The sequence below is a fragment of the Canis lupus genome, chromosome 5 (assembly GCF_048164855.1).
Source record: "Canis lupus baileyi chromosome 5, mCanLup2.hap1, whole genome shotgun sequence".
NCBI lineage: Eukaryota > Metazoa > Chordata > Mammalia > Carnivora > Canidae > Canis > Canis lupus.
In genome coordinates, this window is record NC_132842.1 from 34,679,781 (window position 1) to 34,700,987 (window position 21,207).

General features: G+C 43.3%; 1 protein-coding gene across 4 annotated transcripts in view; it reads left to right on the top strand.

Annotated features, from left to right (window-relative positions):
* The window catches only part of LARP4B (La ribonucleoprotein 4B), a 94,329-nt gene that overhangs the window by 44,400 nt on the left and 28,722 nt on the right, over positions 1-21,207 (top strand). For all 4 annotated transcript variants that reach the window (XM_072825982.1, XM_072825980.1, XM_072825981.1 and 1 more), the window contains 4 exons: positions 889-1,039; positions 1,386-1,526; positions 14,148-14,226; positions 15,993-16,129. In XM_072825982.1, the coding sequence (XP_072682083.1) occupies positions 889-1,039; positions 1,386-1,526; positions 14,148-14,226; positions 15,993-16,129 (508 nt within the window). The remainder of the gene's footprint in view (positions 1-888; positions 1,040-1,385; positions 1,527-14,147; positions 14,227-15,992; positions 16,130-21,207) is intronic.

The following is a 21,207-nucleotide window of genomic DNA, read 5'->3' on the forward strand; positions in this document are numbered from 1 at the left end:
GACAATGAACTGGAGTTTGGGGAGTAGCTGCCCCAGATACATTGATTTTTCTTTATTTTTATTTTTTAAAAATTTTATTTATTCATGAGAGACAGAAAGAGAGAGAGAGAGGCAGAGACACATGCAGAGGGAGAAGCAGGCTCCATGCAGGGAGCCCGACGCGGGACTCGATCCCGGGTCTCCAGGATCACACCCTGGGCTGAAGGCGGCGCTAAACTGCTGAGCCATCCGGGCTGCCCTTGATTTTTCTTTAGATTTGGGTTCACTTGAGATGTGTGAACAAGAGAAGAAAACTCAGGGGGTTGTTAGGTGCACCAGGAAATGAAGGTGTGAGCATATGAACACTGTCCCAGTATTGCCCCAGCAGCCGGACAGAAAGGAGGCCAGTGTCCGTGGAAATGAGCAGGTTCACAGTGGAGGCAGCACGGAGCACCCGTCTTGCAGACCCATTAGAAGATCTCTGTTCTTCCAAGCGGCTCGCGTGTTCTGTATCCTTCATAGTATGAGTATTTGAGCTTTGTTTAAGAACGTATTCATCTGCGTTCTGTTCAGGTTTGTAAGTCTGAATTGTGTCTAGAATAGAGATGACAGTTGGATCCCCAGTTGTTTACTGAATATCTGTGAAGGCAGGTCCCTCATCCTTTCATTTGCAACTTCTGGAGAGCCCTCCACTCAGTAGGAACTGAGGAGGCTGATGGTGAGTGAAGCCGAGCTTGGTGTCTCGACTTTTGTTACTTTGCACCACGTTTCATCCCCAGTGTACACATAAGACAGACTCTGCCGTTCTGGCCTTTTTCTTGCACAGATGCGTTTCACGTATGAATTAATAAGTAAAATTGTGTTTGACTGGAATTCAGAGACAAATGTTTGTGTCCCATTTTCCCCTAGGTACCGACTGCCAAGGTTTCAGAGTTAAACCCTAATGCTAAAGTGTGGGGGACCCCTGTGCTGCATCTGGATGCGGGTAGTGCAGCAGACGGCGGTGTGAGTGCGGACTGGGAGGAGTCTTCAGGCCCTTGCACAGACTGCGGCCAGGAGGGTGAGTTATAAGCATGAGTATGATGAGGAGCACCTTTGCTCTCAAGGCTTTGTCTTTGTTCTCATTTAATCCTTCTGTAAGAAATTGCTAATTGGGTCACCTTGCTGGTTCAGTTGGTAGAACATGCCACTCTGATCTCGGGGTTATGAGTTGAAAATAAGTTTTTAAAAAATTGAAAACAAAATTAAAATTTGTGTCGTGTGATTTGTTACAGTATTTAAGAGCCAGAGGATCTTTCACAATCAAGTTAAAAAATTGAAGTAACTGCAGCTGTAAGGTTTTGTTTTGTTTTAAGAGAAAATTATTCTTCTAACCATAAAATTTGGGGTAAAATTCCTAATTACAGGATTGGATGCCAATGGCGATGGTGACAAAAGTCATGACAATGTGGCACTATCGGATTTGCAGGAGTCAGACCAAACCGCTGTGAGCACTTTGGCTCTGGATCACTCAGAACATGAATCTCCGCCTGAAAATAGTGAAACTGGTAAAGATATTTTATGAATTCATTTTTATGTAGAATGTGAGCTTTTTCATGTTCCTTTTTAAAATTTAGCCTGTTAAGTCTTTCTCTAATCATTGTGCCTTTCATTGCTTCCTTTGATTCTACTTTAAATTCCCTCTTAAGTGGATACAGAGATGAAGAGTTCTAGTCAGGAAGGGGCCACAGGGTGTATAAGATCTGAGCAGTTCCTGAAAGGCGGGTCTGGTTTAATTAGGAGAAGCAGAAGATGAACTGTAGGGTGAGGTGTCAGTAAAAGGTCAGAGAGGAAACATTTGTGTTGAAATCGAGAGTCAGACTCCAAGGAGGTTGGTTCTTTTATGGAGTATTTAAGGCTGTTTCAGAAGAAAAGAGCAGGGGGAAGAGAGTCGTTCTCTTTGGGACCAGGATGTGGGCCAGTGGAGAAATACCGAGGGTGATGGGACATGATGGCTCCCCTCTGATTTTGGATCCACTGTTATATAAAAGACCAGCCACATTTTAAAGTCCCAGCAGACTGGGGTAGGCTGCACTCTGATCATTCACAGTGGGATGGGGCAGCTTGAGTGGGAGAAATCCTCCCCTACACTGGCTAATAGGAATCGAGTGGACCAGACGCCTGTTGAGCGTGTTGATCTCTCAGGTGACTGTCTAGAGCTACACTTGTGTTGGAGAAGGCCCACCTTCCGCTTGCATTGCTGCTGTCGTTTACCAGGAGCTGGTGTGGTAACACCCGATCTTGCAGTGGTCTGGTCCTGCACACCAGACTTCCACACCACAGAGGTGTGTCAGTGTTCTTTTTCCCCTGAAAAGATCAGCCCTGTGAAGACCTTGCCTTCACTGTGGCTACTAGCCCTCAGTGTTGGATGCCTGTGCTGTGATCTGCCTCCCACGCCCCCCCCCCCCGCCCCCGCCTCTGCCTGTGTCACCCAGAGCATCTTCCCAGTAGTACCTTCTTTCCATCAAGTTCTCTGCCTCCTGTGTGCCTGTTCCTGAATGGATCCACTGTGGCTGGGTTCGGGATCACAGACTTCCCGCTGGCCCTCGCTCGGCACAGCCCCACAGTGCTGCCACAGGGCTCAGTGCAGAGAGCTCCCGAACTGCTGTTTGGCGCCTTCTGTTTTCTCCTCAGACCCTAGCACGCTCCTCTGCTTAATTTTTTGGGGATATAGAGCAATAATGAAGTATAATTGATGTACAGTAAACTTCACATATTTGACGTGCATCCCAGCTTTTCTGTAAGTTTTATTTTCCTTGGTTTGAAGCACAGTGTTGAGTCCGTTATAGAGTTGCCGGTTTGCCACTCCTGCACTGATTTCTCTACCAAATTTGGTAAGATGTATATATACCTGTAACACCATCGAGATCATGAACATATCTGTCACCACTAAAGGCTTCCTGTGCCCTCTCCCTGCCCTGGGCAACCACTGATAGGCTTTCTGTCACTCTGGGTTAGTTTGCATTTTCTAGAATTTGATATAAATAGATTTTTATGACATGTGCTCTTTTTGTCAGGCTTCTTTTACTTGGTTTACTAATTTTGAGATTCATTCACATAGGTTGTGTCTTCTTATTTCTGAGCAGTATTCCATTCCATCACATGGCATGGTTTGTTTTCCCATTCACTTGGTGATGAATATTTGGGTGTTTCCAGTTTAGAGCTATCACTAATAAAAGAACATTTATAAAGCAAGACTTTGTATAGATGCATGTTTTCATTTCTCTTGGGTAAATGCATAAGAATGGAAGAGATGGATCATATGATAGGCTTAACCTCTGTCACAGTGCCCTCTGTATGCTCATTTGCCGTGGATAGGAGCCCCTGCTGCTGCACATTCTCATCAGCACTTGTTAATTGTAGCCATTGGAAAGGTAGGTAGTTGAGTCTTACTATAGTTTTAATTTGTGTTTCCTGATGAGTAGTGGTGTCAAACATCTTATCATATGCATATACTATTTTGGTGAAGGGTCTGTTCCGGTCTTCTGCCCATTTTCGTATTGAGTTGTTTTATTACTGAGTGTTGGGAGATCTTTATACGTTTTGTATATATGTCCTTATCAGATTTATAATTGCAAATACATTCTCTCTCAGTCTGTGGCCTTTGTTCTTCTAACAGTATCTTTTGAGAAGTCAAAGTTTTTAATTTTGTACGTAGTCTAGGTTATCAGTTTTTTTGTTTCTTTTATGGATCCTGCTTTTGGTTTTGTACCCAAGAAATCTGTGCTTAATCCAGTCACAAAGATGTTCTCCCAAGGGTTCTGTAATTTTAAATTTTACATTTTTAAGGTCTGTGGCTCATTTTAAGTTCATTGTTGTATATAGTGTGAGGTACACAGCAATATTTTCCCCCCATGTATAGGTATGCAACGGTGTAGCACCATTCGCTGGAAAGACTCCCCCTTTCCATTGAGCTGCCTTTGTGTTGTCATCAGGATCGTTTGTCCCTACACATGTCGGTTTATCGCTGGACTGTCTTTTCCATCCATCTGTTAAGTCTGTTTTCACAACAGTGCCACACTGTTTTGATTACTGTACATAATTCTTAAAAACAAGTGGTGTTAGCTTTCCAATTCTGTTCTTTTTCAGAATTATTTTGGCTATTCTAGTTCCTTTTCATTTCCGTACAAGTTAGAATGAGCTGGTTACTGTCTCCAAAATGCTGAGATTTTTATTGGGATTGCATTGAATCTATAGATCCATTGGAGAAAATGGACATTTTTCTCCACTTGGTTAGGTCTTTAATTTTTCCACTTGGTTAGGTCTTTAATTCCTTGTGGCTATAGTTTTTGCTTTTAGCGTACTGGTCTTCCGCATCTTTTGTACTTAAATATTTATCTGTTAGTATTTTATATTCTTTTTTGGTGCTATGTTAAAGCAATTTTTAAAAAATTTAATTTGGGATTATAACAGTATATAGAAATGTAATTAATTTTGGTAAATTAATATTCTTTGGAAACATGTTAAGCTCACTTACTAGTTGTAGGAACTTTTAAAAAAAAATTATTGATTCATTAGAGACACAGAGAGAGAGGCAGACACAGGCAGAGGGAGAAGCAGGCTCCATGCAGGGAGACTGATGTGAGACTCGGTCCCAGGACCCCAGGATCACAACCTGAGCCAAAGGCAGCCCCTCAACCACTGAATGACCCAGGCGTCTCAGTTATAGGAACTTTTTGTGGATTCCATCACCGTGTCTTCTACATAGTGTCATGTTACTTGTAAATACATTCAGCTTTATTTCCTATCCCTTCTGGTGTCCCTCCCTCCCTTCCTCCCTTCCTTCTGCCTCTTATTTCTTTGTCTTGCCTGATTGCCCTGGATTGAGCTTTCATTTCAAAGGTGAACAGAGGGGTGCCTGGCTGGCTCAGTCTGTGGAGTGTGTGACTCTTGATACTGGGGTTGTGAGTTCGAGCCCCACAATAAGTAAAATCTTGGAAAAAAAAGTTTTAAAACAAAGGTGGACAGATCATGAGTGGAAACATCTGACTGATGATAGGGGGAGAAACATTCCATTTTACCAGTAAGTGTAAAGTCAGTTTTGGTTTTATGCACATGACCTTTGTGAGGTTCATGAAGTACCCTTCTGTTAGGATTTCCAAGAGTTTTTATGAGGAGTGGTTGTTTGAATTTGTCATGCTTTTTTCTCCGTCTGTGGCGATGAACATACTTTTTTTCTTCTGGTGTGTTAGGATGATTTCTCATGTATTTAATCCACCTTATATTCTGAGATAAGCTTCACTGGGTTATGATGTAACATGCTTTTGATTAGTTGTTGGATTAGATTGGCCAGAATTTTGCATAAAATTTTCATAGCTGTGTTCATGATGGATGTTGTTGGTCTGCAGTTTTCTGTTCAGTATATTCCCTTCTATGCAGTTTTGTGGAAGAAGTTATCATTTCTTTTTTAAATGAAGAGGAGCCATCTGGGCCTAGGGTTTTATGTGAGGGAAAGTTTTCAGCTACAGTTTTTGTTTGTTTTTAAATAGGCTCCATGCTTGGGCACCTGGGTGGCTCAGTTGGTGAAGTGTCTGCCTTCGACTCAGGTCTGATCTCAGGGTCTTGGGATGGAGTTCCATGTGGGGGGGTGTCTTTGCTCAGCGGGGAGTCTGATTTCTCCTTCTGCCCCTCTCCCTTCTCTTGTGTGCTCTCTCTCTGTTTCTCAAAAATAAATACATAGAATCTTTAAAAAAAGAAAGAAGAAAGGAAAGAAAGAAAGAAAGAAAGAAAGAAAGAAAGAAAGAAAGAAAGAAAGAGAAAGAAAGAAAGAAAGAAAGAAAGAAAGAGAAAGAAAAGAAATAGGCTCCACACCTAGCGTGGAGCCCAGCGTGGGGCTCAAAACCACAACTGTGAGACCAAGACCTTAGCTGAAACCATGAGTCAGACGCCACTGTCTGAGCCACCCAGTGCCCCTACAGTTTGTTTCAAGTCGGGCTACTCAGGTTGTCCCATTTCTTTCTGAGAGAGTTTGTTTCCTTGGGTCTTACAAAGATTCAGCCCACTTCATCTCAAGCGTCAACTCCATTGCTTAGAATTGCTCATAATGCTTTGTGTATTCACCCTCTGTGGGATCTGTAGCTATGTCACATCACTCATTACTGTTACTGGTAATTCATCTCATCTCCCACCCTCTCCCCCGCCCCCCTTGAATCTGTGTAGAGGTTTGTCAATTTTGTTGATTGTCGGACAGAACCAGTAATTGGTTTCATTGTTTTTCCTCCTTCCTGTTTCCTTGGTTTTCTTCTGATCTTTATAATCTTTCTCTTCATTACTTGGGGTTTAATTTTTCTTTCTAGTGTCTTACAATGGAAACTGAGCTCATTGATGAGAGGCAGTCTTTTTCTGAAGTAGCCATTTATTTCCATAAATCTTCAAAGTACTCTTTTAGCACAGTTTCACAAATTCTGGTACATTGTGGGTGTGGTGGTGTTTCTGTGTTCTTTTTTTTTTTTTTAATTCAGTTCAAAATTATCTCTGATTCTCTTTTTATTATTATTTTTTCTTTGGTCCATGGGTAACTTAGAAATCTGGTATTTAGTTTCCAAATATTTGGGGATTTCCGGGGGAATTTTTTATTGGTTTCTAATTTAATCTCCTTATAGTCATGAGACATAATTCATCTGACTTGAATCCCTTTAAATTTATTAAGATTTGTACTGCGACTCAGAATCTGGGCCACCTTAGTACATGTTCTTTTTGCCCTTGAGAAGAATGTGTATTTTGCTGTTGTTAGGGGGTGCTCTGTAGTTACCACTTCTGGTGGTTTTCATTCCTTTGTGTAAATCCAGACTTCCTTCTGGTATACTTTTGCTTCCACCTAAAAGACTTAAATGTTGTTTCTTGTAGTGCACATCTGTTGTGATGGATTGGTTTTCAAAACCATCTTTATTTTACATTCATTTTTACTTGGTGTAGAATTCTGTGTTGTCAGTTTGTTTGTTTGTTTGTTTATTTATTTATTTATTTATTTATTTATTTCAACCCCTTTGTCTTTATCAGTGGTTTTGGGCATTTTCATCATGATGTAACTTAAAACATTCTTTGTTTCTTGTGGCAAGTGTTCATTGAGCTTCTTGAATCTGTGATTTATAAATGTTTTCATCAAATTTGGAAGATTTTGGCCATAATTTCTTCAAATGTCAATCCTCCCCCTCGGTGCCCCCCTGGCCACTTCTTTTCTTTCATGATCTCCGGTTATTCCTCTATTAAGACCTTTGAAGTTGTCCCAGAGTTTACTGAACCTCTGTCTTTTTTTTATTTTAACATACATATTTAAAAGTTTTATTTGATTGACAGAGAGAGAGGTACACAAGCATAGGAGCAGCAGAGGGAGAGGGAGCTTGAAGTAGGCCTCGATCCCAGGACCCTGAGATCATGACCTAAGCTGAAGCCAGGCGCTTTACCCACTGAGCCACTTAGATGCCCCATCCACTGTTTTTTTGAAAATTCTTATTTCTTGGTTTCATTCTGGAATGTTTCTGGAATATCTTCCAAGTTTATTAGTCTTCTACAATGTCTAATCTGTTGTTAATTCCATTAAGTACATTTTTTATTTCTATTTATTTATTCGAGTATATTTTTAATATCAGATGTTGTAGTTTTCACCTGTAGAAGTCCTATTATTAGGGTCTTTTAGACTATTTTTCAGGTTTCTACCTGACTTCTGAAGCATTTGCACAGGTTCAGTGTTTACACCTGGAGAGGACACTGTGAGTTAATGGGTCACAGTTCTCTGCTTGACCTTCATAGTAATTTTTGGTTAGGTGTTTAATGTTTTTGTGTTTCTTTAAATAGTTTGATTATTGTTCCAGGATGCCTCTAACTGACTTGGAAACAGTTTGATCCTTTTAAATCTTGCTTTAAGATTTGTTAGGCAGGGGATGCCTGGGTTGCTTAGTGGTTGAGTGTCTGCCTTTGGCTCAGGACGTGATCCCAGGATTTCAGGATTGAGTCCCGCATTGGGCTCCCTGCATGGAGCCTGCTTCTCCTTCTGCCTGTGTCTCTGCCTCTCTCTGTGTGTCTCTCAGGAATAAATAAATAAATTTGGGAGAAAAAATTTTGTCAGGTAGGAGTGGAATGGTGCTTAGTCTGGGGCCAGTACTTCCCACCCCTAGGGACACCATACTCTGTGCACCTGCCGCATTCTGGTCCACTTGGCGGGAACAGACACTACTTCTAGCCCTGTGTGAGGGAGAGATGCATGCTACTTCTCATCCTTTGGGGTGGTTCTTCCACCATGCCAGTGATTGCCTCACACCATTGCAGTGAGTGGGCCGCCTACTTGAGAGGCCCTGTGTCCTTTGCACCCTGTCCCGGCACCTGCTCTGTCTCTTCGTTCAGCATGCCCCCCTGCTGAGCCCGGGCCTGGGAAAGTTGTATGTCATATCTTTTAGGGACTGATGTTCCTACACCTGGAAAACTTGTTTTATTTACTCTGTTTTCTTTTTCCATTCAAAAATAATTTTTTTTAATATTTTATTTATTTATTCATGAGAGACACACGGAGAGAGGCAGAGACACAGGCAGAGGGAGAAGCAGGCTCCATGCAGGGAGCCCGACGTGGGACTCGATCCCGGGTCTCCAGGATCACGCCCTGGGCTGAAGGCGGCGCTAAACTGCTGAGCCACCTGGGCTGTCCCAGAAAGTATTTATTCAAAACTTACCGTGTGCCACATTTACTTGGGATATGTCTGTCAATATAACTGATGAGAGCCCCTGCTTTACTTGAGCTTTTATTTGTTTGGTAGAGACTGACAATACACATAGTAAGTTTGTGATAGATCATGTAAGAGGATGGTCACTGCAGTAGAAAAGACAAAAGCGTAAGGATACAGTGTAAGCTTTATTGAGGTGTAATTGACAAGTGAAAGTTGAATATATTTAAGGTACCCAGTGCCGATCATTTGGTATTATATATTCACTGTGAAATGATTACCGTAACACATCATTACCTCACAGAGTGTTGTGTTTGGTATACTGAGAACACGTATCTACTCTCTCAGCAAGTTTCAAGTATATAGTACAGTATGGTTAATTATAGTCACCATGCTGTACCTGAGATCCCCAGAACATCTTCATTCGTCTGATAACTGCAAGTGTGTATCCTGTGACAAACCTCTCCCCATTGATCCCACTCTCCAGCCCATGATAACCATGGATCCACTCTCTGGTTGTAGGATCTTAACTTTTATGATTGCACATACAGGTGAGATCATGAGGTTTTTCCCTTGCTCTGACCTATATCACCTAGCTCCGGGCCTCAAGGCTCATGTCTCACATGGGAGGAGTCCTCCTATTTTATGGCTGATACCCCATTGTGTGTGGATATCACATCTTCCTTCCCCGTGCATCTGCGGACGGCCGCTCTCGTGGGGCCTGGGTCTCGGCTACTGTGAATAGTGCTGCAGTGAACATGGGAGCGCAGGGAGCTCTTCAGGAGCTCTTCAGCGCAGGGAGCTGTTTCATTTCCTTGGGATATATGCCCAGAAGTAGGGTTGCTGGGTCATAGGGCAGCTCTATTTTTACCTTCTTGAGGATCCTCCTTACTGTTTTCTAGAGTGGCTGCAGCAGCTTGCATTCCCACCAGCAGTGGATGAGGGCTCCCCTTTCTCCAGTCCTCACCAACACTTGTTATCTTGGTTTCTTGATGATAGCCATCCTAACAGGTGGGAAGTGATAGCTCATTGTAGTTTAATTTGCATTTCCCTAATGGTTAGTGATGTTGAGCACCTCTTCATGTACCTGCTGGCCATTTGTAAATCTTTGGGAAAATGTCTATTTAGGTCTTTTTCCCATTTTTTTTTTCTTTTAAAGATTTTATGGAGAGAGAGTATGAGCAGGGGCAGGTTGAGGGGCAGAGGGAGAGGCAGACTCCCCACTGAGCAGGGAGCCTGACGTGGGGCTCGATCCCAGGATGCCAGGATCATGACCTGAGTGAGCTGAAGGCAGACGCTCAACTGACTGAGCCACCCAGGCGCCCCGCCTTTGCCCATTTCTAAATCAGGATTTTGTTTTGTTTTACTATTAAGTGTGAATGAGTTGCTTCTATATTTTGGATATAACCCATTATAGATAGAGCTATTGCAAATATTTTCTCCCATTCCATAGACTGCCTTTTCATTTTGTTGATAGTTTCTTTTGCTGGGCAGAAGCTTTTATTTTGATGTCGTCCCACTTGTTTGTTTTTGCTTCTGTTGTCTGTGCTTTTGGTGTCACATCCAAAAAGTTGTTGCCAAGATCAGTGTCGAGGAGCTTTTTCCCCATGTTTTCCTCTAGGAGTTCCACAGTTTTAGGTCTTATGTTCATCTTTAATCCATTTGAGTTGATTTTTGTATGTGATGCAAAATAAAGGTTCTGTTTCATTCTTTTGCGTGTTGCTGTCCGGTTTTCCCAACACTTATTTGTGTCTTACTCTGTCATCAGTGTCTATGGTTTTCAGGGTACGGGTCTTTTACTTCTTTGGTTGGATTTGTTCCTCAGTATTTTGTTCTCTTTGATGCAGTTGTAAATGGTTTTGTTTTTCTCAATCTCTTTTTCAGGTAGTTGGCGTTCATGTGCAGAATTGCAGCACATGGTGCCACGTTACTCACACTTCCCCAGGGGTCTTCATTGTTTTTTCTTTTCATCCCTCAGACTGGGTTATGTCACATGACCTGTCTGCGTTTGCTGAGTCTTCCCTGTGCACGTTTGACCCTGCTGTGGAAGCGCTCTCTTGAGTTCTCAGGTCTTGTGCTCTTCAGCTCCAGGGTTTCTGTTTGATTCTTCTCCGTGGTTTCTCTTTCATTACTAAACTTCTTATTTGTTTCTGCATCATTTTCCTGATGTTATTTAGTTGTTTCTGTGTGTGTTCTCTTAGATTTTCATGGACTTTCTTTAAGGTGATTATTTTGAATCCTTTGTTAGGCCAATTGTCCATCTGTTTAGAGCCCAGTTAGTTTCTTTGGGTGGTGTTTTATGTACCTGAGTCTTGTAGCCACATTTTAATGCTGTGCAGTTGTGGAGCAAACACCTCTTCCTGTCTTTACAGACTGGTTTTTGTCAGGTAGGGACGTTCTCCTGTGGATTCGGGCTGATGGCATTCCCTCTGCATTTGCAGTTATGATGGGTTGGAGCTGGGTCTGAACTGGAGTCAACGTTTGGTGAGCTTGTTAGCTGGCTGTGGATCTTGGCTGGTCCCCGGGGGCTGTGGGGGCAGGGATGATGGGTATATCTCTGGGTGGTGCAGCTGGGAGAGGTTGAAGCCAAGTCATAGGTTCACTTGAGGACCTATTGTCAGCCTCAGGTTGGCTGGCCTGTGTCCAGAGGTACCAACTACAGGCATTTTCCATGGGAACTGTTGGCCAGCAGGCCTGCTCAGGATGGCTGGAGATGGCTGGAGCCTAGTTCCAGGGCCCTTGTAGGACTTGCAGTCTGCCTGAGTATGTCAACTGAACTGCAGCCCATTGGGACTGGAGCTGGGTCATGGGCCCCTGTGGGCTCCCCAGCCAGGCATGAGGTCTTGTGTGCCTATGATCCCGGGCTCAGGTGGGCAAGGCTCCTCCTTGCCAGATGATGCTGGGGACCGGATGAAGCCAAACAGGGTCATGGCCAAGTCCCGAGGCGGCAGAGGGTTTCTGGATTTGTGGCTGGGCCTGTTGGCAAGTCAGCTGCCTAGATGCAGGTCTGCCTTTTCAAACAGCCCTGCTTAGCCTTGGACTGCACCTGGGTTTCAATGTCCTCCCTGATGCCAGAGCTCCCATAGGGTGCTTTGTTCCGAGATTGGATGCCGGGTTGTTGCTAAGGGGAACATGAGTGGGAATCTTCCTATTTTGCCATCTCGTTGCTGGCACTCCCCCTCCATCCTCAGCTATTTCGCTGGTTGTTCTCTCTTGCCTAGAAGCTAATGACCTCGTGTCAGTCTTAATTGTGAAGAGAACTTTACTCCCTGGTCACCTATATGTCTCACAGCCTCTGTCTGTGACCCCCTACTCCCTCGGCTGTGTGAGGAGTCTTCCACGTAGCTCTGTCCTCTCTTACGTTAAATGAGACCGCCCGCACACCCTGTCTTTCCTGAGCAGAACTCAGCAGAAGCATCGTCTGGACCAGCTGTTCGCCTCCCGGGTCCTCTCATGCACTGTCCAGATAGACTGTGGCCATAGCCTCATCCCCAGCACCACCATCCTCCGGGGCTCCAGTGACGTGGTGCTGCCAGACCGAGTGTGGAATCTGGGGCTTCTATCACCTGACCATGCCATGATCGGCATGCCTAGGGGTCAGTCCTAGAACTCGGCTCTTCCTGTGTTCTTGGCTGAAGTCCTACCCTTACCTGGAATAGTCTCAAACATAGTTTATCCTTGATTGTTACATTGGCATCCACACAGGCTCTTGGCTTCCCTCTTGTGCCGTCACTGTCCATCTTCAGCGCAGAGCAGAGCCATCTCTCCAAGATGTAAATTGGTTTCCTGTCACATTTAGGTTAGATTTCTCCTCACTGTGGCTTGCAAGGCCTGCTGGGTGTGACAGCCAGCCTCCCTGACTCTGTGGCCTCATTCTTAGTGTGGCCCCTGTTTTCCCTCCCGGACATGCTGGCCTCCCGGGTGTTGAGGGCCCCCAGCCCAGTGCCATGCCCTCCTGCACCCCCTGCTAGACAGCGCGCTCCCCACATCCCCGGCTGGCCCGCCGTCTCCCCGCCGGTGCTGCTCCGTGCCACATCTGGAGCACCGTGAGGCTGGCCTACAGCAGCCCCGGCGTGCTCTCCCCGTGCCATGGGGTAGCGTCCCTTGTGTCTGAGTCTGTCTGACTTGATGTGTAATGTTTGTTTATTCAACTGTAGGTTGCCTGTCCCACCAAGAGCTGAGAGGTTGCCTTCTTGAGGCTGAATAAACAGTGTTGCAGTAGTGACTGGCATGCAGGAGACCGTACATGTCTGAAATCTGTGGCGGAAAGTGCATTTAAATGAGTGCTCAGGAGAGGCCTTTCTGGACAGAGGAATGACATTAGATTGTGGTTTCAAGGGCCATTTGTAAGCTCTAGTTTCATCAAGTCCATTAATTTTATTTTCTTGTTTTGAGTTGGTTGGGGTTTTTTTGTTTGTTTGCTTTTGCTAGTTGGGGTTGGATTTTGTTAAAGCTCTGTATGAAACAGGCACAAGCTCTGTCTTTATTTGTTAATAAATACCCTACTTTGACCTTATTTTTTGATGGTCTTTGACTTTTAAAATTTAAGCGTTTGTTGTCAGAAAATTGCACATATAGTATTATTCAGATCTATGTAGAAGTGAATGAAAAACTGTTAGTTCTTAGTGTTTTGGTGCCTTTGATAATTCTGGCCATCCTAAAAGTGGGGCCCTCGCCTCGTGCAGAGTGCTGGGGAAGGTGGGGGCCTCAGTAAACTTCAGTATGAAAATCCTGCTTTCATGGTGTGTGGGTACCAGCCGGTGCCGGGGCCTTGCCCTGACCTCCAGCCCTCTCTAGTCTGTGACTGGTGCCTCACGGGACACATGCTCAGACGTTGTCCACTGTGTCATCTGGCATCTTAGGACAAGTGTCTGCTAGAAGCTGGTGCCAGCCTCTGTGTCCTGTTGAGGGTCTGCTTATGTGGTATTCTCTCGTGGGGTTTCTGAAGCACAGCACTTATCTGTAGCTCTGAGTGGCTGGATGTTTAAAAAGCAAGTTCATAAGGCTCCAGTGGAGGGACTGCATGGTCCTTAACAGCCTGTGTGCTTACAATCCCCAGCCTTTATGTTTTTGGCCTGAATTTGTCTATTTCCTTGTTTTTATTCTTTCCTTTTTATTGTATTGTTTTAGTGTCTGTGTTCTTGTAGACTACCTGAAAGTCCTTTTTCAATTATGACAGGGTATTAAACTTACACTTTTTTTTCTGGAGGGGAAAGAAGTACCTGTAAACCATGCTAATAAATCTTACTCTACAGATTATTTTTGAAACTATTGTTTTTGTTTAGGAGAAATAGGATTTTAAGCTTTTTTTGAATCTGATTTCTTTTGTTTTAGTAGGTAAAATAGTGATTTTATTACTATCTGCACAGTGTAGATGAATTAATGTGTATATTGAAAACATGAGAATCTGTGTTGAATCATCTGCTTGGTAAATTTTAAGCCATTTTTCCTGAGGTGATCATTTGTTTTATGTAGGAGGAAATGAATCTCAACCAGAAAGCCAGGAGGACCCCCGAGAAGTACTTAAAAAGACATTGGAATTCTGCTTATCTAGGTAAGGATCCTAGTGGTTTTTCTAGAAGCCACTGTCTCAGGTGTTGTGCACTGGTTATGATATACAGATGGGAAACTGTTGGGAAGGGTATAGATCAGCTGATACCTCGGTCTGTGTGTAGCTCTTCATAGGAAATGGAGAATGTGCAGTAGTCATAGCTCTGACATGGTGGAGAACTGGGCCTGGTTCCCTCGGGTCTCCACAGGTCCATCGTGATGGGTCCGTACCTGGGGGTTGCTTTTTGAAATTCGAGTCCTGGCCACCCAATGTCCCCCAGTCCCAGGGAATCAGACTCTGGGGGCGGGGCCTCAGTTCATCCGTCTCAGAGACACTGTTGAGCACAGTGACGTCTGAGGACTCGTTTCCTATGCTAGTTCTCCCGGTACGGCAACCCTGCACCAGCTGATCGCTCTGTTATTTTCAGTTATTCTTTGTCCTGAGTAGTGCCTTTTTGCTGACAAATGGAAGAGAACCTTTAAAGTTCAAAGTGGCAGGACCACACATACAGGAAGATGGGGTTGGGTGGTGGGTCATTTTCTTTGAGTGTGAAGGTAACTGATAGGCCACGTGTAAGGTTTTTGCTCAGGGATGGCAATTTTTCAAGTGTTTCTCCGGGTCGGCCTCGAGACATGCACAGAGCATCTGAGGATGGCTGCTGTAGAGACCATGGGGCCGTGTGGATGGGACAGGCGGGGTGGGGGGCGCCCCAGCTTTCCTTTCTGGCCCACAGCTCCACAGTTAGGACCCCTGCTCACTGCCTCAGGGCATGCTCTGAAAGGATAGCTGCTGCTGTGAGGCTGTGAGGTGGCGGTGGGGTTGGCACCTCACACAGCCCTGTCCTGCCTCTCCTGCACTCCCGGAGGGTGGGGACTTAGCAGCATGGCCCGCTGTGGATCTGCGTCTTCATGGATCTTCGAGACTGTCCTCGACCTTTACTGGGACCTGTGTCAGTGTTGGGATGTTTTGAGCACATTGTCCTGTTTATGGAGACTTCCGAGAAGCATGCACCACAGGCCCAAACACCAGCAAGTGTCTCACCTTCCCCTGAGCTGCTGGTGCCTGCAGCTTACCTGTCATGATGCCAGGGCCTGTGTTCTTGGTCCCGTTTCCTCCTCTGTAATTCTGGCTGCCCCTGGCTGGAGCTGCAGCTCTCCTGGCATGTGTTCCAGGTGGCACAGCAGCCACCTGGGCACCAGCCTTTCCATAGTTTCCTTAGCTTTGTGTTCTTTCAGCTGAATTTTCTTATCTAAAAAAACTGTGTTTTTTTTTTAATAAAATCTTTTTTTTTTTTTTTAAAGATTTTATTTATTCATTCATGAGAGACACAGAGATAGAGAGGCAGAGACACAGGCAGAGGGAGAAGCAGGCATCACACAGAGAGCCTGATGTGGGACTCAATCCAGGGTCTCCAGGATCACGCCCTGGGCTGCAGGCGGCGCCAAACCGCTGCTGCGCCACTGGGGCTGCCCAAAACTGTATTTTTAATAAGTGAGGCAAACACCGTGTAGAACAAACATGTAGAACTATAAATACATGTTTTAAGGGTTTCCCCACTCATTAGTTGTGATTATAAAAAGTGCACTGTACTTTTGGCTTCCCTGCCCTCCCTAAATGTCTTTAAAAATTTTTACCTAAGGTCAGAGAGATGACAAGAAACAGTTGAGGTTCGAACTCTGATCTAGCTCTGAAGCACTAATGTGCCATGCTAGTTTGGAAGCTTCCTTTTAAAGAAGGATTAATTAAAAGCTGTTGTCTTCTCTGTGCAGGGAGAACCTTGCTAGTGACATGTACCTCATATCGCAGATGGACAGCGATCAGTATGTGCCAATCACCACGGTAGCTAACCTGGACCACGTCAAGAAGCTCAGTACGGACATGAACTTGATTGTGGAAGTGCTGCGGTGTAAGTATACGGCAGTGTGGGCTGACTCGGACCTGGCCTTCAGGTCCCATAGTCGTTTAGTGCTGAGGTACTTGACGACAGGCAGGGTCGTCCCACACCTTCCTGGTTTTTCTGGTCCCTGTGGCTGGGGAGGTGCATCGAAGGGCTACATACCTCAGACCCAGGATGTCGCAGATCACAGGGCTGGGGTGAAGACAGGCTTCTGCAGAGACGATGACGGCTGGGATGTTGCTGAAAAGTACAGTAAATGCTGGTGTTTAACGTAAAGTACAACACGTTCTCATTAGCATTCTAACACCAAAAAGGCCTTCTTTAAATTTCAACTTCCTGCTAAAGTTTTGGTGAAATATTACTGTTTTACTTTAAAAGGGTGTTGTGAATGAAGTTATTTCTGGGACATTTGGCAACATCAGAGGGAGGTTTAAACATCCTGTCAGAGACCCACAGAGGTTCAGGGAGTATGGGCTTGTAAGCTGTGTTGAGGTGTCTACAACCTAACCATTTTATGTATGTTGTGAAAGTCACCATTGGACAGAGGTTGTAACTGATATGCTATGAACTCCACTGCGTGTATGTGAAGTGCACAGCTGGGTCCGGGTGGACTCCAGTGTACGTGAGTGAAACCATCACTGCCCGGGGTTTTCTTAGCGCCTTTATAATGCTTCCACCCCTACCTGCCACCACCAAGCATGGCATCACTGGGGAATGAGTTTTAAATTAAATATACATGATTATTTATATAATATGCAAATATTATATATAATATAATTTATATTATAAAGATAAATATTTATAATATAAATATATATTATATATAATATGTTATAAGTGTATATGAATATGTACTTATTTATAAGTATAGAAATATAAAAAATAAAAAACAGTATATAAACTTATAAATTATATTTATAAATATATTATTATATAAATTCATATAATATTTTATATTAAATATAAATATCGGGTATCTTTTTAATTTTAGGGATTGTTTTAATTATAAAAAGTCACTTTCTGTAACAGGACTGCAAGTACCAGATGAATTATTTCTGTACCTTCCCCTCTCAGGGCTGTTCTGAGTCCTTCCAAACAACACGGTATATGCTGTGTCCCCCTACCCCAAATATTTTCAGTGAGGACACACCCATCATGCCTCAAAGCCCCACTTCCCTGTGTCACCACTATGACTTTCCATCACTGATACGTAGGCCGTAGTGTTTACGTACCGTCTCTGGCTTGGCTGACAGGCAGTGATGATGTTTTCTTGTGTGCATCTGACTTAACAGAAGAATAGGTGAACATCTTATCTTAAAACTTAGCTGGACTTCTATTCACAGATCGCAGTTCACTACTTTGTGTTCCTAGGCAAACTTTGTAAGCACATAGTGAAGACATGAGCAAACACCGTCTATACAGTTTGCTCATAACTGAGCAAACTATAACCACTGTTATAAACCACTGTTGCCCAAATTATAACCACTGTTGCCCAAGATAGCTTTATGTGTTCCAGTGTTGCTTTGTTTTTCACATTCTGTTCAGAACAGAAATCTGTTTGATGGATCAGTTGAGTTTGGTTCTGTCTGACCCACTTAGAAAGGCGAGTGGCTTTCCTAACCTAAAAACACTTTACTTGGTTAACGTTCTTTGTTTATTATTAGAAATCCCAGATGTCGATATTTTGTGTAGGCATTCCTTGGAATTGGCTGCCCCGTGGCCAGTCTCCCGGTTGATGCTTGTTGGCTAGGAGTCATTCATGCAGACCACGAGGATGTTCAGTTGCCCTGTGTGTTTGCTTCAGGGAGCCGTTTGTCTCCATGGACAGACAGCCCTCTGCTGTCTAACCTCTCCACCCCTCCTCCACCTTTCCTTCCTGTGCTGGTAGGGAGGGTCTTGAGTTGTAGTGGTACCTCCTATCCATCTTCGTTCAGCTCTTTAATGTCTAATTGCTTCTTTTCACTCCCATTTTTAGATAGAAATATATGTGCACATGTAATAACCTAATGAATAGAGTGTAGTTAGCATATTAGTTGTACTTCTGGAGAGGGTGACATACATAAGCCTCTGTGAGCAGAGATCTCCTGTTTGCATCTTAACCCCATCTGCAAAATGCCCAACATAAAATTAGATACACAGTAGATATTTTTTTTCACAGTAGATATTTGATAACATTTTGTTTTAATTTGAATATTTGCTCGTTCAACACCAAAATTCTAGTGTTGATTGAATTGCATAAATTATGTCTTTATATCTTAATATGCATGGTACATAGTGCTGCAGGGTACAGAATGTCTGATTCAGATGCTTTTACACTTAATGTAGTTGAAATTCCTAATTTAAAAATAGACTCAGATATTTGTCACCAGAGTATGAATAAATACATTACGATAGTCACACAGTGAATACCAGAAAAACTAAAATGAACTCGGCCTATATTTTCAACAAGACTCCATTTAAAAAAATCATAATTCTGAATACCAAAGCCTATTTCAGATATGTATAGGATGGTAACCTCTGTATAGAGTTTAGATAGGAGTAAAATAGAACTCTGCTTTTCGTGGGTTCAGAGGTAAAAGAGTATAAAGATCTGAGCAGGACCGACCCTCCTGCTTAAAGATGAATGTTTATGTCCGGGGAGTGGGCGGGATAGGGTAGGGGGGGCGGCACCTGAACTGGGTTCCAGACCCTGGGGTGAGAGGCACAGTTTCGCCAACCCTGTTTGTTTTGTTTTTATAGTTTTCTTGAGGTAGAATTTACACACCTTAAATTGCACATGGTTTAAGTGTACGTTTGTCAAGTTTTGACATCTTATACATGCGCACAGAACTCCCATAATCAAGACAATGAACATACCGTCACACCCCCACCCCCACCCCCCAGAATTTCCTCCTGCTTCAGGCAACCACTCATCTGCTTTTTGTCACTATAGTTTTCATTTTCTAAAAACTGTGTGTAAATGAAATCAGTCATGCAATAGTCCTTTTTTGGGAGGGGGTCTGGTTTCTTACACTCGGCATAATTGTTGAGTATTATCAGTAGCTTTTATAGCCTTTTATTGCTGAGTCATACTCCATCTCGTAGGCAGACCACATTTGGTGTATTCACCCAGTTGATAAGACTTTGGTTACTGCTGGGTTTTGACTACTACGTTAAGATGTAAAAGTCAGTGTGACAGAGGCTTCCGTTTCTCTAGGTCAGTAGCCTCGGTGAGTAGCCGGGATGGTATGGTAGGGGGGTTTTAACTTGTGAAACTGCCTACCTGTGTACAGAGTGAGTGTCACCTGCGGTGCCAGCACTTGGTGCACATGGGCATTTTACTTGCAGATTTCCTAATTTTATCTCATTGTAGTTTTAATTTATTTCCCTCATGCCTGGTGACATCGAACAATCTTTTCATGTGCTTGTTTATGCAATCCTTTTATTTTTGCTGAAGGGTCTATTCACGTGCCCCCCTCTACCTACCACCATTTTATTAGTTTTCTTATAATTGAGGTTTGATGGGTGTGTGTGAAATTTGAGATCTGCATTATCTGTTTCCTGGATATATGCTGTTATCCAGGTATGTGATTTGCAAATACATTTTCCTGGTCTCTAGCTTCTCTTTTTTATTCTAATAATAGTATCTTTTGAACAACATAGTTTTGGACTTTTTGTATAGTCCAATTTATTGATTTTTTTTTCTTTTATGTATCTTGGCTTTTGGTGTTGTATCTAAAAAAAAACTGTGCTTAATCCAAAGTCATGGAAGTTTCCTCCCAGAAGTTTACAGTTTGAGGGTTTATGTCTTTAGGTCCTTGGTCCATTTGAAGCTACTCTTTGTATGTGGCTTGTGGTATGGATCTCAGTTCTCAGCCCCCTCACATGTGGGTCTGCAGGTGTTCTAGCACCACTAGCTGAAAGGGCTCTCCCTTCTCCACTAAGTTGTACTTGGTGCTGTTGTCAGCATCATCTGTCCAGCACCATGGGTTTATCTCTGGGGCTGTGTTCTGTTTTGACACCTACACTGCAGTGTCTTGGTCACTCTGGCTTAGGTGCGAAGTCTCCAACTTTGCATTTCCATATGAATTCTAAAATCAGTGTTTCAGTTTTTCAGAAATATTTTTATTGGGATTGCATTGAATCTATAAATCAGTGTGGGGAGAATTGACATCGTAACGATAGTGAGTTTTCCATTCACTGAACACAGTATCTGCATGCATTTACTTATATCTTTTAAAATTTTGTCTTGGTAATGTTCTGCACTTTTCAATGCACAAGTTGTCCATATCTGACATGATATATGATGATTTCCTGTCTTTGACACAGTTTTAAATAATGTGTTTATTACAGTTTTGCATAGGTGTTAGTATGTAGAAAAACAATTCATTTTCATGTATTGGTCCTGGATACTGAAACTTTGTTAACCTCAATTCTAGTTTTTTGAGAAATTTTTTCAGTCTTCCATTCCTGCTGTTGGTAACCCTGTGTGGGGGTGGTCAGCTCTGCGCCCAATTGTGATCATGCTGTGTTGTGACTGGAATCCACGCATGATGTGGTTTCACAGATGTGACAGCAAAACAAAACAGCACACAAAGGAAGGTGTATAGAAACTGTGAGGTCGGAATCCAGCCTCTCTGTGTTAGCACTTGCCCCAACACCAGCCTCCTTGTGCTGACCGTGGCCTGTGGTCTGGAGGATGTCATCACTGGGAAAAGCTGTTGGGGCACACATGGTACCTTCTGAGTTCTAAATAAGAAGTAAGAGTAAGACAGAAAATGATTTTTACATTAGGGGCTTGTAGAAGAAAAGAAGCTAATAACTGAGTTGTGATCTACATGTAGTTGTTTGAAAATCCTTGTTTCATGCTGTTAAATTTATTCTAGCTCCTAAAGGATTTTTTTTTTTTTTTTTTAATTCTTGTGTTCCTTTGTTTTGAAAAATGTAACATGCAGGTTGGGCATAAAACCTGATGGTTTGTGTTGAGGTAACCCACTGTATATATGTGTCTTCAGGGTGTTTAGTTAAATACAACGTAGCACATCACACTGTAGTGTCCCTATTATGTCGTAACTAGAATGCAAATGATTTGTTTCAATATTTGTATT